The 15,629-nt window shown below is 43.9% G+C and overlaps 2 protein-coding genes across 2 annotated transcripts; one reads left to right on the top strand and one right to left on the bottom strand.

Moving 5' to 3' along the window:
• The first annotated feature begins 9,201 nt into the window (after positions 1-9,201).
• LOC123167242 (protein NRT1/ PTR FAMILY 2.3) lies at positions 9,202-13,000 on the top strand. The gene is made up of 4 exons (XM_044585074.1): positions 9,202-9,336; positions 9,426-9,643; positions 11,381-11,928; positions 12,032-13,000. Exons 1-4 carry the CDS (start codon positions 9,237-9,239, stop codon positions 12,819-12,821), a joined length of 1,656 nt encoding a protein of 551 aa, XP_044441009.1. The 5' UTR covers positions 9,202-9,236; the 3' UTR covers positions 12,822-13,000.
• Positions 13,001-14,838: 1,838 nt separating this feature from the next.
• Positions 14,839-15,377, bottom strand: LOC123168984 (uncharacterized). Its single transcript, XM_044586846.1, has one exon. The coding sequence runs from the start codon at positions 15,315-15,317 to the stop codon at positions 15,033-15,035; it is 285 nt and encodes a 94-aa protein (XP_044442781.1). The 5' UTR covers positions 15,318-15,377; the 3' UTR covers positions 14,839-15,032.
• Positions 15,378-15,629: the final 252 nt, after the last annotated feature.

The following is a 15,629-nucleotide window of genomic DNA, read 5'->3' as shown; positions in this document are numbered from 1 at the left end:
TGTGGTATTAGGGAAATAATGTTGGGTCATGCTAACAAGATAGACGTATTGAAATCATGCATAAAAATCCAGATGCGAGAAATTTTGTACAGATGCTGAAACTGAAGGAAGGCAAGCACGTGTATAATATCAATCTGATAGATCCTGCTAATCATCGGGCTTATCTGGACAATCGATTATCTATTGGAATGTAGATCAACCTCAGAAGACAACTCCTACAAACTTGATTACGCTGATGTAGAAGCCCTCCGTGATCGATCCCCCCTCCGGCAGAGTGCCGGAAAAGTCCTCCAAATGGGATCTCGTGGGAACAGAAACTTGCGGCGGCGAAAAAAGTGCTTGTGGCCACCTCCTTTTCCTTCTGACTTCCTCCCAAAGCTTCTAGTGTCTCTTATGGCCAGAAAAAATCGTCAAAAAGTTTTGTGGCATTTGGACTTCATTTGGTACTGATTTTCTGCAAAACCAAAAACAGGCAAAAAGCAACACCTGACATTTGGCACTAAGTTAATAGGTTTGTCCCAAAAAATGATATATAATTGCATATAAAACATCCAAGGTTGATACTATAATAGCATGGAACATTCAAAAATTATAGATACGTTGGGGACGTATCAGATACCTCAATTCTGGCTGCATCACTTTTTTTCCTGTAGCAATTATATTCCTTTTGTTACCTTCAGAGTTCCCCCCTTTTTCCTAGTATTGCTACCTGACGTGATCTACCTCCTACAAATTTTTTATGGTACTATCCACCTCAGGCATATACATGTTATCCTTAGAGTTCACTAGATTAAAGTCAACCAGATCTTGAAAACTATTGCAGTTGTTATTTGCAGCACATGACTTAACACAGCCTCTTTTCGTAGGAATGTGAGGAGAAATGATAAGGGGCATTTTAGTACCCCATTACCACCACCATCATTCATATCTTTAGATTTCTCACCCTTCTCATCCTACTTCTTCTGTCCCAAGAGGTCATCATGATGAAAGTCATCCTTTTCATCATCACATGATCTGCAAGGTCCTTGACTAGCTCCTCATCCCACTTAGTTATCAATAAAGCATATAATTCTTCTTAATGTCCATCACCCTTTCCAGAGGAATTTTAGTTGGATAAAAAGGACTTGAAGATTCCATCGCAATCAAGTAGCATCCCAAAACACTTGGTCATGTGTGAAATGATCTCACAAGTACAACATCTAGGAGGAATCCCCCTGATTTGGACTGACACCTAAATTAGCTCCCCATCATCATGAATATCACCATCCTAGGATAGAATATTCATAGTAACTCTCTCAACATCATTACCTTCCTTGTGATTGTTTGAGGGAAGTTGTGCCAAATCACAGACCTTTTTATTTGCAGGAAATCTGACCAAATATTGCTTATACTCCAACCTTTTCACCTAACAAGGTCAGTTGGTATCCCAAACTTTAGAAATTTTGTCTTCAATCTCATCCATCAATATATTGCCATATTTAACCATCACAATTCCATAGTAGTTGAAGTTAATCCACTGGTTAGAATTCTTCCCCGTCACATTTACATGGTGAGATCTCAAACCCCTATTGCAACTACCAATATATTAAGCATCTGACATGACCCCTCCCACCCAATTAAGGTAGTTAGTCAATATGGTGGCCCGGAATATTACACATAAAACATCTTTAGCTTGAGACATTTTCCAACATAGTGTCATAGACCGTCGTAGTTGAAACATACGCCATTCCTGCAGAGTGGCTCAATGGCGTATACCTCAACATTTTGAATAGGTTGTCGATGGCCTCTTCAGGTTGCTTCGGAATCACCTAACGTATAGGTGCTTGTGGTGGCGGGTCCCTCTTGCACCCCTAGCATGTTGCGAGGTGGAAGTTGTTGAGGCACCACCCGAGCAACCGGAAATGGACGAAGAGGCGGTGGTTGCAATGGCTGGAGATGGGTCCAAAGTTCCTATCTATGGTCTTTGGCCCATTCCTAGGGCATGTGCATCCGAATGAGAGGGAGCGCCCTACACCGGGAGGGGGGCAGCAAGGCTAGGTCGCGGGCATGCTGGATGTTGTCATTTAAATCTACGAAAAATCATATGAGGCCACAACTTCACGTGACCTGGCACTGGTGTGATAATATGTGCCTTGAAGGGTGCGTTAAAAATCTAGGAGCATTTCACTTGAAGTCTTCATGGAGACTGTGTAGAAACTAGACCATCTCACAGGAAGGATCGGGGTTTCGAGAGGGAAATGGTCGGATTTGTTAAGGAAATTTGGGGCTCATTCCTCTACTGATGTGGAAACTTTTTCTACACTCAACATTGGCCATCACATGACACGTGTCACGTCCTGGCCCTTTTCGGGGCCCTCTAGTATATTCAGTACAATAATTTCATTTCTAAGATTTGAATGGCGAAAATTCAAGATCTGAACTAGGGCCACATGAACTCATGGTTGGAAGTTCCTACCTGTGGTCTTTGTCCCATGCCTAGGCCATGTGGATCCAAACGAGAGGGAGGGACCGGCACCGGTTGGACGGAAGCAAGATTAGGTCACCGCAAGCTGGATATTCTCATACAAGACCAGTAATTCACATGATCTAGCATCGTGTCATCATATGTATCCTCCAGGGTGTGGTAACAATCCAAGAGCATTTGGTGAAAGCCTTCACAGAGGTTATGGTATATGCTAAAGAAATTGATTTTTTTGTTATATCATGGAAAATGGAGTAGATATATAGCACTTGAGCTTAGCAATATTGATAGAAGAAATAAAAGAATATGAAAGAGAAAAAAAGGAAAGGGAAAAAAGAAAACAAAAGGAAGATAAGAAATGCTATATGATGAAATTGGAAGAAGAGGAAATAAAAAAATGCTATGATATGATGTGGACCAATATATTGCTATTGCCATGTGATGCTAATTGATGATCATTTTTATGATACAAATGTGTTTATCTTTCTTCCATTCGGCTGGGGGAGTGGGGGCGTAAATTACACTTACACTCAACAAATTCAAACTAGTTCATTCTTGATGAATCGCCATGTGTGTTTGAAATAAGATAATAGCACACAGGTGAGGGTCACCTTGCTGTATGTGTGTTGACTTTCATCCCGATGAGGCCCTCTTTGTAAGAAATGTTCCCAGAGGAAGGAGCCCGACTGTTGTCATAGGGGGTCGATTTGCTTGGCCTCCTCCTGTGAGACATTGGTAACACAGGAGGGGGGCGAGCTCGACCATCACTGACAGTATAAATACAAGTGAGGGAATGCCCACCATACAACCACTTGAGAAATGAAGAGAGCCTCGACGAACTGAAAGTCAACCGATATGCAACAAGGCAACCCTTACCTGTGTCGAGTTGTCGAATGCGGAGGTTTTAGGTTAGGAATTTAGTGGCAAGGGGTTAGGGGTTTAGGGTATGGATTACTCGAGGTCGAAGGCATCCCTAACCCTTAATTTGCCTCGACATCGAAGGACCATTATATTCTATTTTATCTGAATCAATGAATGTTGTCCACCAAGACTGTAGGACTGTTCCGTTTGTAAATCCAACATGATATATATATATATATATATATATATATATATATATATATATATATATATATATATATATATATATATATATATATATTATTGTGGGGGCCCTCTAGTTTGATTGTTCCCTAGATATTTTTTTCATGTGGACTAACAAACCACTCTGGTATCAGATGTAGCAAACATGTGATAGTGGAGTGGTTTGTGAACCAAAATCAATGAAAATCTCGGGAACTGTCAAGCTACAGCCTCTTAACAGTAATGTATATGATGTTGGACATTTTGAAATATGAACATAGTAATCTTGCAATGTGTATGAGCGGCCCTTTGTGATGCAAATCAAATATAAAAAATTCTTTGTTGTCTGATACTAAGGTTATACTTTCTTTGTTGAAGGGCAAACATTCTCCATTCCTAACGCATAGCAGTTTTTCTCTGATGGAAGAAGAGACAACCTTTCGGTATTTGTGAAGCTTAGAGTCCTTCGTAATCCTACTCGCAAATTCCTTGAAGAACCTAGTACGGAAAAGAATCCTATTCAAACGATCCTACTCCCAAAGTGAGAGATTGTTCGTCTAGAATGGGCTTAATGTGAACCATTTTTTACATCGTGAATATTTTTGAAGTCCACACATATTTTTTAATTAATGAAATTTTTTAAACTAACGAACATTTTTCCAATTCATAATAATATTTATATTTTTACATAAAAGGCAGAAGTAAAGAGTTCAGTTAAGAACCGGCCAAAGAAAACCGACGAAAACCGTCATAGAACAGCTCGCCTCAAGCATACGAGGGCTACATGGGAGCCAGCCCATCGTGGGATTTAGCGACATCTTGTCTGCTGATGGCGAAGAATAGGCGGTCAGGCCAGCTGTGATGTTTTTACCTTGTCGATTTTTAACCGATCACCTAATTTACCACTCCAGTTACTAGCATGTACGCTGGATGACCTAGCTGAAAAGAAATTCATCGTGCAGTCGCAGGGGAGCAGTATACACGGAAATTAAAATTTGTCGACATGTTATCATCCACTCAATAATGAAAGCAGCCAACAATGTATCATGCATATTCATAGCAACGTGTACCTGATGTGTGCTGCAGAGACAGACAGTATCCACGCAGAAGAAGCAAGAGAATCGCTTTGCTTCCACTGCTTTATTGCGAACGAAATGCACCACACAGCAACATTTTCTCTAAAACATCTGCTTTCCACAAAGCAGGCCCAGTAATGTCCTTTTTTCACTTAAAAACAAGAGAGATAGCAGCAGTACACTAGTAGGTATGGAGACTTTGTCTTTCTTAGACAATAAAAAGGAAGAAGAAGGCTTTGCCAGCCCATCCGGATTGATGTTGGTAGTGCCTTAGTGGTCAGATCAGATGGAGCTACAACAGAGCCACTCCTTTAATTGTTTCCCCATCATCATGAAAAAAAAAGGAGCAGAGGCAAAAAAAAAAATGGCGAAAGCTTAGGCCACTGACGTGATGAAAGAATGATGGGGATATGAAATAATGAAAAAGACACGTTGATGTGAAAAATGATGAAAAAAGAGACAGATGCAATAATAACGAAACATGTGTGTAGGCCTTTCACTGTGAAAGAAACGCTGACGATTTTATAATCCAAGCGGTTGCTCCTTTATGTCCGGAAAAAAAGCCCCTTGTTAAGTAACTGTGTTGAAAGGAGCTTTGCGAAAATAGGCCGCGCCGGATGTCCCAAAAAAGAAAATATATCGTGCGGAACAGAACAGCGCACTTCGCTCATACACATGTCCATAGACATATTAATTAACGTGTTCAAAGAAATCTCAATCACTTATTCGCTGCACACCTTTGTTTTCCGGAATAAATCTCTTTCTATCTGGAACTTTAATCATCACTGCTGTCAAATCTTAATTTAGATGTTGTGCCGGTTCAGTATGTCGAAGATGCTCATAAGGGTAGGATGTACATGCATGAGTTCATACTACCTCTGTCTTGGTCTATTAGTCCCCTCATATTTTCGGTCATATCTTGATCACATGTTTCACTAGCAAAATGTTAATCTATGTCACCAAAATTTATATTGTCGGATTCGTACATGAATGTAGTTCCTAGTGATATTATTTTTGCTACATATAACTTATATATTATTCGTTTAACTTATAGTCAAAATATGACCCAAAATACAAGAAAGACTAGTTAACCGGATCGGAAGTGTGGTAGGTATGAGCGTATATGCGCGTGTGGGTGAACATCTACGATTGTACTAAGTTCAAAAAAGAATCATAGCCATGTTGCTTTATTAATAATCATGCCGGACAGACGTCGACGCGTCTATCTTTATAAGATGGTAATTTATCTATCGTAGTCGACACTTTGGTAGAAGGGATACGGCGTGTGCCTGCTGAGTTCATCCGTTTTTTTTTCTTTTTTTATTGCGAAATAAGAGTTCATCCGGGTTTGAAAGGCCAGCCGGCTAAATCCCGAGGACCAAGGCAAGATTAACTCCGTGTTGCATGTAGGCCCGTCTCCCTCTGCTTTGCATGTAGTCTTGATCTTTACCTTTATTTGTTTTCAACCAGACTATCTTTGACCCCATTTTCATCAATTGCTGGCTGGTCGTAGTGGGGAATATCATATACTACTATCATGCATATGATATTAGTGTATAATACTACCTCTGTAATTTATGATAGTATCATATATTAGTATGATAGATGATCTTATTTATTGACTTGCATGACACATAGTACCATAACATTTATTATGATACGGTATCATAATATAATACTCAACCCTCTCTTTTTTCATTTAATTGTATGCCACTTCATCAAAATTTCCTAGTTGGCGTGCATGATACTAATTATGATATTCTCATTACTGGCAACCACATAAATATTTAATACACTAGATAATTGCCCACTGATTGCAACACGGCCATAAATATTCTAGTACTACCTCTCTCTCAGTTTACAGGGCGTGCGCGTACCCCTAGGTCGTCAATTTGACCAACCTAATACAAGTCATATATTACAAAAAATATATCAGCATAAATTTCGGAGTTTCTACTTTCAAAAGATATAATTTTTGTGTTATATAGTTTATATTAGGGTGATAAAATTGGCAACCGGTATACGCGCAGGACTTGTAAACTGAAACGGAGGTAGTAGGTTATTTCGTAATTTAACTCTCCATATTAATGTGACTTTATAAAACAATAGGATTTTATTTGATAGACAATTATTCAGTTTGTATATATTGGATTACCAGCAAACAAATAATTTTATTATGGAAGTCAATACGAGGCGGGCAGTTGAGGAGGTTTCTAGGGAAAATTGAGAGAAAAATCTGAGATTGGAGGAAAAAATCAACAGCGGGGAGAGGGAAGGGGGAAACGATGTAAGGCTTGACGAAGAGGATAATTATTAGTTGCAAACGAGAATACAAATATTCTAAGTTAGCCCGTAAGTACCTACACTTTTTGTGCGAAAAGAATCAGATTTATTATAAAAGTTTATCAGGAGTACGAAGCATCTCAAACATAATAAAATAACATCGAGATTCTGAGACCACTGAACGACCAGTACAGCCACCAGAACGAGCTGCCAACGCGCCACTGTCGCCGCTCCCCTACAGGAGACGGTTTGACCCTGTCGATAATAGCCGGGAAGTCTTCATGCACGCCCCCCTAAGGACCAGCGTCCTGGAGCCGCGGTCGGCGTCGTTGAATCCTTGCATAGATCTGAAGTAAATGACACCAAATCTCCAAACACGACGAGAAATCCTAACCTCACCGCAACTCGAGGAGGATCGAAGCAAGGAAGGCAAACACGAAGAAGAAGCGTCACCATTCACCTGAGCGTCGCACCTGTGAGGATTACAAAACCCTAATCTAAACTACTAACCGGAGTGAAGTTACCGGTATTCTCGTCCCCGCCACCGATCGCCGGAGCGGCAGACAAAGGGGAGGCGAATCCACGGGCTTGCCGGTGAGTCTTAAGGCCATATAAATAGTCTAGGAGGAACAAGACTTCGGCACCCCAAGAGTTTGAACGTATTTTTTTTCTATAACTGTGTGTTTGTAAGGACCTGTAATACTTAATATATGGTCTTAAGCCGTTCCATAAAAAATATGTTTGGTAATGGTAAGTCAATAAGATGTGAGGCATTTGAGGTGGTTTTTAGGGAAAACTGTTGGAATAAACCAAAGAGTGGGGGGGGGGGGGGGGGGGTTAGAAAAGAGAAGAAGAAGGGGGAAATGTATGTAAGGTTGGACGAGAAATGAGTAAATGACAGAATCTTATACCTTTTTTTTAAAGTAGGAAGAGAAGAGATCGTTCACAACGAAACATATAGAACAACAAAAGGAAGGAGAGGGAACAGCGGGGAGCAAGCTGGAGCACCAGTAGGAAATCCATTGCAAGCGCACACCGTCGCGGAACAAAAACCTAAACACTGATACGAGTTTTACACTTTTACTACACCAAAACAGCAACCTAATAATATTGTATGAAACACCAAGCATCAGGCAACAACACCAAACGAAACATAATCCGAAGTCGTCCAGAGGAAGACAAGGCTTCAAGCACCCATCGTGTTTTGAATCATCAGCCTTCTTGGCGCCTCTGCACAATCAGCCATGAACGACGCCGTCATGAGAACCGCTTCCACCCCAGCCTGGAATGATGTATGATCATCCACCTTCAGCAAACCTGCCCAGTACAAAGCAAAAGAGCAACAAGTGAAGACAGCCTCCCTCCAGGAAATGTCTAACAATATGCCCATCAAATAATGTTATTGTTACGGGTGGACCAAATCACCCAGCAAATTTCAGGGATTCACGCCATATAAAATTTCCACCAAATTTCCAGGAAGGTATCGATGTAACCAAGCAGAACTTTGCCTTAAGTTGGTAGGGCAGCAATCAGTCCCTAAAGCCTCTCCAAAAAAACCTGCAAACAAAGCGAGCTAGAGAACAAGTAAAGTATAAGCAATTGGCAGATTCAGCATTATCACAAAAAGAACATGAAGGATTGCCGGGCCAATTGCTTTTTCGCATATTATCATGTGTCAAAATAGCATTCTGAAATAATTGCAAGCAAAAAATCTTGATTTTCATGGGGAGACAAGCTTTCCAATGGGACCCAACAATATCTTCTTTTAACCACTCATACATTGTGCTTGTAGTAAATCTGCGATTGCTGGAAAGGGACCAAACTATACCATCAGGAAGAGTGTTGAGAGATAAGTCTCCGACATGTGCAACTCTATCAAGCCACTGACCAGACAAAGCAACACAAACGAGATGTTAAAATCAACAGCGGCGAATTCAGCCAGGGTGTCCTGACTCTGACATATGTCAAAAAGTCCAAGGAATGAGATTTTAAGGGCATTTTCAGAGCACCAAGAGTCATGTCATCATCTTGCTATATCATCACTGTTAACATTCACTTTTCTCCCAGCAAAATAAAACTCTTTAACATTTTCTTCACTGAACTGGGCCGTCTGGCCCTTTCAACCCCGATGCGGACAGACGCGGCTCCATCTTTGTATGATTGGGAATCTCTCAGGCGTCGTAGTGTTTTTGTTTATCATTATTTTGCCACCACCAGCAACGTACCCAGCCGAGCAGCAACATGGCTCATTTCCATGTCTATATATACCGTGCATCTCCAGCCCTCCAGAGACCAGACCACCAACTAGTAGGAGGATCAACAGCTAGCCAGAGATGGACAGCTCCCCGAGACCTCAGTACCTCGAGGATCAAGAAGCCCAGACGAAGGCAGGCGGAAAGCGAGGAGGATGGATCACTCTTCCCTTCATAGTTGGTACGTGCATGCAGCCTCTCTGTGTCTCTCTCTACCCGTGTTTTCATGGTCACTTACTCCCTGGTGTGGTGTGTAAAACATGCATGCAGCCACCATGCTGGGGCTGGGGCTGGCTGTCAACGGGACGACCAGCAACATGCTGGTGTACCTGCTCAAGGAGTACCACGTGGACGGCGTCAAAGCCGCGCAGATCGCCAATGTCGTCCGCGGCTCCCTCAACCTCGTGCCCATCGCCGGCGCCGTCCTCTCCGACTCCTACCTCGGCTGCTTCCCCGTCATCCTCGCCGGCGCCGCCATCAACGTTCTGGTCCGAACCCGACCGAATTAATTTCACGCACTCTGTTCCGACCAACTTTGAGAGATGATAACAACTTTTCAAGCGTCATGGCACAATGGTCCTTCATAGAGCCAAAATATAAGTAGCAGTTCAAAGGATGGTCAGAAACACATCTTATTATAACTAGATGATACATCACACGTTGCTGCGGGAATTGATTGCAATATATTTCAATGAAATTTGGTCATATAAATATGAATATTTGAATTAATTAATAATATCTAAACAAAAACTAGCTAGCAATACATATTATTATGTATCTATGGAAATTTACTGAATATTTGGAGCAATAATATGAGAATAATTATGGAATGAATTTTATCATGCATGCTTGCATGTTGAAGTGGGCATTTTCCCATGCATGTTGCATGATATGGTGACATGCTTGGTTAGTGGGTGCTAGCTATTTAGATATAGAAGCTAGGAATGTGAACATGAGTATTTGGATTAACTTTGTAAGAACAAAAAAAATAAAAATACATATGATTATTATGTTATTATAAAATATTTATTGAATATAAACAGAATAGATTAAAACATTTGATTTTTTTGCATGCATGCTGCATGTTGAGGTGGTCCTTCAAGGTGGCATAGTTATATGTTAAGATAAATATGTTAGTGGACATCGCCTACTTAGTCATATAGGGTGTCCCTATTCATTTTCTGGACCCTTCTTATGCATAATTTATTTTCATTTTAAGTACTCCCTCCAATTCCATATTTTTTGTCGTAGTTTTAGATCAAGAACTAAGGTTTTAGTTCAAGAACTAAAACCAAGACAGGAATTACGGAACGGAGGGAGTAATCTGCAGTGGAATTCTACTCTTATTTTTCTTCTAATGAAAAGAAAGTCACAGTTCGATGTGCAACAAAAGTATTCATATGGTCCTGCCATGTAAGATAATGTCAAGAAAAACATGTCACGCTCTATCTTTCAAAATAATCATTTGAATTGTGCATGCATGACAACTTCACATTTATCCGAAGATAATGAAAAATAGCGACACATGCTCCTCACATAAAAGAAAGAAAACTCTCTATCGTGCAACTACTTCGAAATGCATACACTGATCATTTCATATCCAAGTGTGAATAAATTATTACCAGGAACTTTACACATGAATATTTGGAAGTTGAGAGAGGTCTGAGAAGATAACTCCCCTGTTGACATGAATCTTTATAGTGATTATTATATTTTTTTTATGTGTGGTGCAAAAATGATCTGCAAACTCTTGGGCGCGTGAGAACTCACTCACTCTTTGCACAGGACAAGTGTTTTTTTTTACGATGCAAGCATTTTGTTCATATGTTAGCAACATGTCAACAAATCATCATTTACCACTGTCAACATCTGATCATACCAATAAGGAAACATGACTGCACAATAAATTTTATATGCTTGCAACACCAGCAGTCCCTTATCACCACAAATGAATGCAACAATCCATATATTGAATCACTTAGGGATCATTCCATTTGTAAGATTTTGGAGGATTCCTATATGATTTTTTGATTTTCCTATTCCCTTGATTAGGAAACCATGTAAACAGAATGAGCCCTTGGTTGTTTTCAGCATTCTCTGCCCTTTAATGCAACAGAAAAAATTGAAGGACTGTAACAAAACTGTTTCTCGTGCACTTGAGCCCAGCAGTCCATGGCAAATGATCGTCTTTTTTGTTAATATTTTTTCACGATGTAATTATACAGGCTTTTGTGTTGTTCACGCTCACCGCGGCGCTGCCATCCCTGAGGCCGCCACACTGCACATTGTCATCGGCTGAGTGCCAGCAAGGATCCCCCGGGCAACTCTTCGTGTTGTACGCTGCCATCTGTCTTCTCGCCATTGGCGCTGGTGGGACACGTTTCAACATCGCGACGATGGGCGCGGACCAGTTCAGCAGCACAAGCGACAAGGACAGCTTCTTCAACTGGTACTTGGTCTTCCTCTACGCCTCCTTCATGCTCGGCGACACAGCCATCGTCTACATCCAAGACAGCGTGTCATGGGCGGTGGGCTTTGGTGTTTGCCTCGCCACGACGGCATTCGGCACAATCATGCTTCTTCTGGGCGTATGTTACTACCGGATGCCGGCGACAAAGGCCAGCCCGTACACAGAGCTGGCTCGCGTCATCGTGGCCGCCGTGCGCAAGGGTAGCATCAAAGTCGACGGCGCGCATGACAGTGTGCAGTACAACGTGGGTGCCGGCGCCGTCGTGGACTCGGCCGATGATGGGGCACCAAGTAAAAGCTTAAGGTAAGCAAGTACGTAGGTGGCATTTCCTCCGTAGCTGCTTTCCAAACAGGACACCGGATTGGTGAATCATGCTTCATGCATCCGCTGGACCTTGTTGTTGCAGATTTCTGAATCGAGCCGCCATGATCACTACAAGCGACAAATCATCCGGGTCCGGGGATGCATCAGCTGGCGCCTGGCGGCTGTGCACGGTGCAGCAAGTGGAGGACCTCAAGGCCGTCGTCAGCGTCTTCCCGCTGTGGTCATCCGGAATACTGCTGTTCATGTCGATCGGCGTGATGATCGGCATGATCGTCCTGCAGGCGCTCGCCATGGACCGCTCCGTCGGACCACACTTCAGCATCCCGGCGGGGTCGGTCGGCGTCAGCTGCCGCGTCTCGTTCATCTTGGCCACCCTGGTCCTGGACCGCGCCGTCTTCCCTCTCTGGCGCAAGATCACCGGCGGCACGCCACCGACCCCGCTACAGCGTGTGGGCATTGGCCACGTGCTGAACGTCGGGGCCATGGTCGCCGCCGCACTAGTGGAGCGCCGGAGGCTTGCGCAGCCCGGCGTGCCCATGTCCGTGATGTGGCTCCTGTTCCCGATGGGAATCGCGGGGGTCGGGGAGGCCCTGCACTTTCCTGGCAACATGGCCTTCTACTACCAGGAGTTCCCCAAGACGCTGCGGAGCCTGGCTACGGCCATGGCGCCGATGCTCGTCGCGCTGGGGTTCTTCTCGAGCACCATGTTCATGGACATGGTGACGCGGTTCACGGCGTGGCTGCCGGAGAACATAGACCACGGGAGGCTGGACAACGTCTACTGGACGCTGGCGGCGGTGGGGACATTCAACTTTGCCTACTTCCTCGCATGCGACAGGCGTTACAAGTACCACAACCGCGCGGCGATGTAGACAAGATCATCATGCGCGTGGTTTGTTTGTTCATGAGGTTGACAAGGGCTACCTCTTCGTGTATTATGCTTTCTGGGAAGAGTTGAGTTGCACCTTCCTATTTCGCAGCAAAGTGAACAAAATGGATGGAACATCGTAGCAAGGAAGAACTATCTAATAATATATGCACAATGGATACATTTCAGTGTCACGATTCCGGCCTTTGTGTGATTGATGTGCACGACCTTACTTTATTACCAAGTGCTCAGTTGTATACAAAAACCAAAAAGATCGTTCTACCGATCAAAGGCAATGCAACCATTGCAGATACTTATGCATAGAAAATCACACTGCTACCTCACAAATAGGATGAACAAAGCAGACGCTATCCAAAGTTTAGTGTAGCCGACATTTCCACATGTTGATTGTCATGTTTTGAGACTGGTAAAATTATCAATCGAGCGACGACGTAATTGCTCAAGTGCTCGCCGGGGATCAGGAGCATCACCAGAGAGATTGGTTTCATGGATTACAACTTACATGCCCTTGGCCTGACGGTGGAGGGGGAAAAGATGGTGGTAGGTGAGAGCCTTAGCTCTAGGGTGATCTAGAATCTGTTGGATCCGTCGAAAAGGTCCCTAGCTTTCTTATATACTTGGTCAAGCTAGGGTTACATGGCTCGGGGTAGACCATTGGTGGATTGGGGGCCTTTGGTCTCATCGAACCGTGTCAAGCGCAGTTGTACTGCCACTTTCGTGCTTGCAAGTTGATACCTGCTTCCTTGAGCTATAGCTGGGCTCGAGAAGCTGACTCAGCACCTAGCCATGGCTGCCTAAATCTCTCCTTCTTAGTTGGTGCGCCCGTGTTCAGTAACCCCCGAGTGTCACTCAACCCTCCTGAGAAGGTTATGCCAGACTTGTTAAGTCTCTTCGCGCTAGGCGGGAAGCTACTCGAGAAGGAATTTCATTGGTTGAATCATGGGGCCATCATCCAGTCAGATTCCCATGATCCACTCCACCAATAGACAAATCGTTGAAGGGGAAAGGTGCACCTCATGAGCCAGTAGAGTGCTAAAGAACCGAGGCGCCGCTGACGTTGTTTGCCATGTCACAGTCTTAGTCGGTCGGTCTTGACTAACAAATAGTATCCAAAACAAGCAATGTTTCGGCCTCCCCCGTACCTATAAGACAGACATGGGGATAGAGGGCCAGGGTACCCAGACCCATTTCGCTCTCGTGTCCTTTCTTGTGCTTCCCTTGCCTAGTGGTGCTCACTTATCAGCGAGAGAGTATCGTGAGTTCTCCAAACAAAGCGGATGTTTCGGCCTCCCCCATGCCTATAAGACAGACATGGGGAGAGAGGACCAGAGTACCCAGACTCATGTCGCTCTCGTTTCCTTTCTCATGCTTCCCTTGCCTAGTGGTGCCCACTTATCAGCGAGAGAGAATCGTGAGTTCTCTTGGCGCGCCTCGCCTGCATCCAAGATTTACTGCTCTCAGTGTTTTCGTCTAGCATATCGTCTTTCCCTTGGTTACTTCTTCTTAAGATCCACCACCTCCATCCTCGACACCGTTCGCACCGGAGGAACAATCGGATCCCTCCATGGGGAGGATCCGATAGTAAGCGCGAATGCGGTTGAGGAGTACCAACAGGAGTCATGGGACATAGTAGGGGCTTTGGCGAAGAATGGAAAGGGTGACCCGAAGGAACCATTGGCATGGCATCCTTCGACACTGACCCACCATAAGATAATAGTAGCCTTATAGTCAAAAAAGCGAGAGTTCTATTGAAACTTTGGAGTTGGATTTCCAATAGTGTCATCACCACGACGCCACCATATTAGATTCTAGGGTTCAAGATGAACCTTATTACCTGGTTTCATTGCGGAATTATAATTTTGTTTTACATGGTATATGTTGTTTGCTTGGTGCGCCTAGGTCCGTAGCTTCCTTGAGGAACTAGTTTATTTTTTTTTTGTATAGGAGCAAAAACATGGACATGAGATGAAGTGAATAATGAACAAATATAAACAAAATAAAGACATGAAAAAAATCGTTTTTTCAATTAGTCAATCATAGAAACACCGATAACGTCAACAAAATCACATGGCACACCAAGATAATAACTTTACCAAATAAACACGACACGCGTACGTGGCAGTACATCAGCTAAAAGAATAGAGGAAATCACACGGTGGCCGGCCACCTAGGCGCGCCGCGCCCTGTGTAAATATCAGTGCACGCCACCGGCACCGTGCTTGTGGTTGTGGCCGCCGACGCCAGCGTGCTTGTGGAGGCGGTGCTCCATGGCGGCCTCACGGTGCGCCACCTTCTCCTGGTGAAGCTGCGCCTCAGCGGCGGCGACTTTGGCCCTGCCACGCTCGTGCGCCAGCCGCCGCTCGTCGTGCGACCTCGACGTCGCGGCCTCCGTCTTCTCGGCCAGTTTGGCCCACACGATCTTCGCCTTGGCTCTCAGCGCGCTCGCGCCATCCTTCACCTTCACCTTCGCTTGCTGCATCTCGTTGGCGATCCTTGTGGTTTTCTTGGGTACTCTTCCTGTTGTCTAGCTAGCTTGAGCTTCTTCTTTGTTTTCTTGTCGATCAGGGTGAGTTTCAACTTTCTATATAGGCGGAGTGGTGGTCCAAGTGGGTGAGCCGTAGTGCGCCGTGTGGCGGGTGAGATGTCGCTGTTGAGAGGTCGGCCGATAGGGACCTGGCCTGGTAACTGTCCACACGATATGGATGGAGGAAATACAAAGTGAAGGGAATAGATGCGTGCATACACGTGGATACCTGCAAAAAAAAAAGATGGTCACGTGGAAAGCTGGTAA

Source organism: Triticum aestivum, chromosome 7D (assembly GCF_018294505.1).
Source record: "Triticum aestivum cultivar Chinese Spring chromosome 7D, IWGSC CS RefSeq v2.1, whole genome shotgun sequence".
NCBI classification, from domain to species: Eukaryota; Viridiplantae; Streptophyta; class Magnoliopsida; order Poales; family Poaceae; genus Triticum; species Triticum aestivum.
This window is presented reverse-complemented; position numbering and strand designations above follow the sequence as displayed.

Bases quoted from the DNA above. Each gene is read 5' to 3' on its own strand.
- LOC123168984 (XM_044586846.1), bottom strand. From the start codon at position 15,317: ATGCAGCAAGCGAAGGTGAAGGTGAAGGATGGCGCGAGCGCGCTGAGA.
- LOC123167242 (XM_044585074.1), top strand. From the start codon at position 9,237: ATGGACAGCTCCCCGAGACCTCAGTACCTCGAGGATCAAGAAGCCCAG. The intron at 9,644-11,380 runs GTCCGAACCCGA...GTAATTATACAG, and splicing joins GCGCCGCCATCAACGTTCTG to GCTTTTGTGTTGTTCACGCT. The intron at 11,929-12,031 runs GTAAGCAAGTAC...TTGTTGTTGCAG, and splicing joins GCACCAAGTAAAAGCTTAAG to ATTTCTGAATCGAGCCGCCA.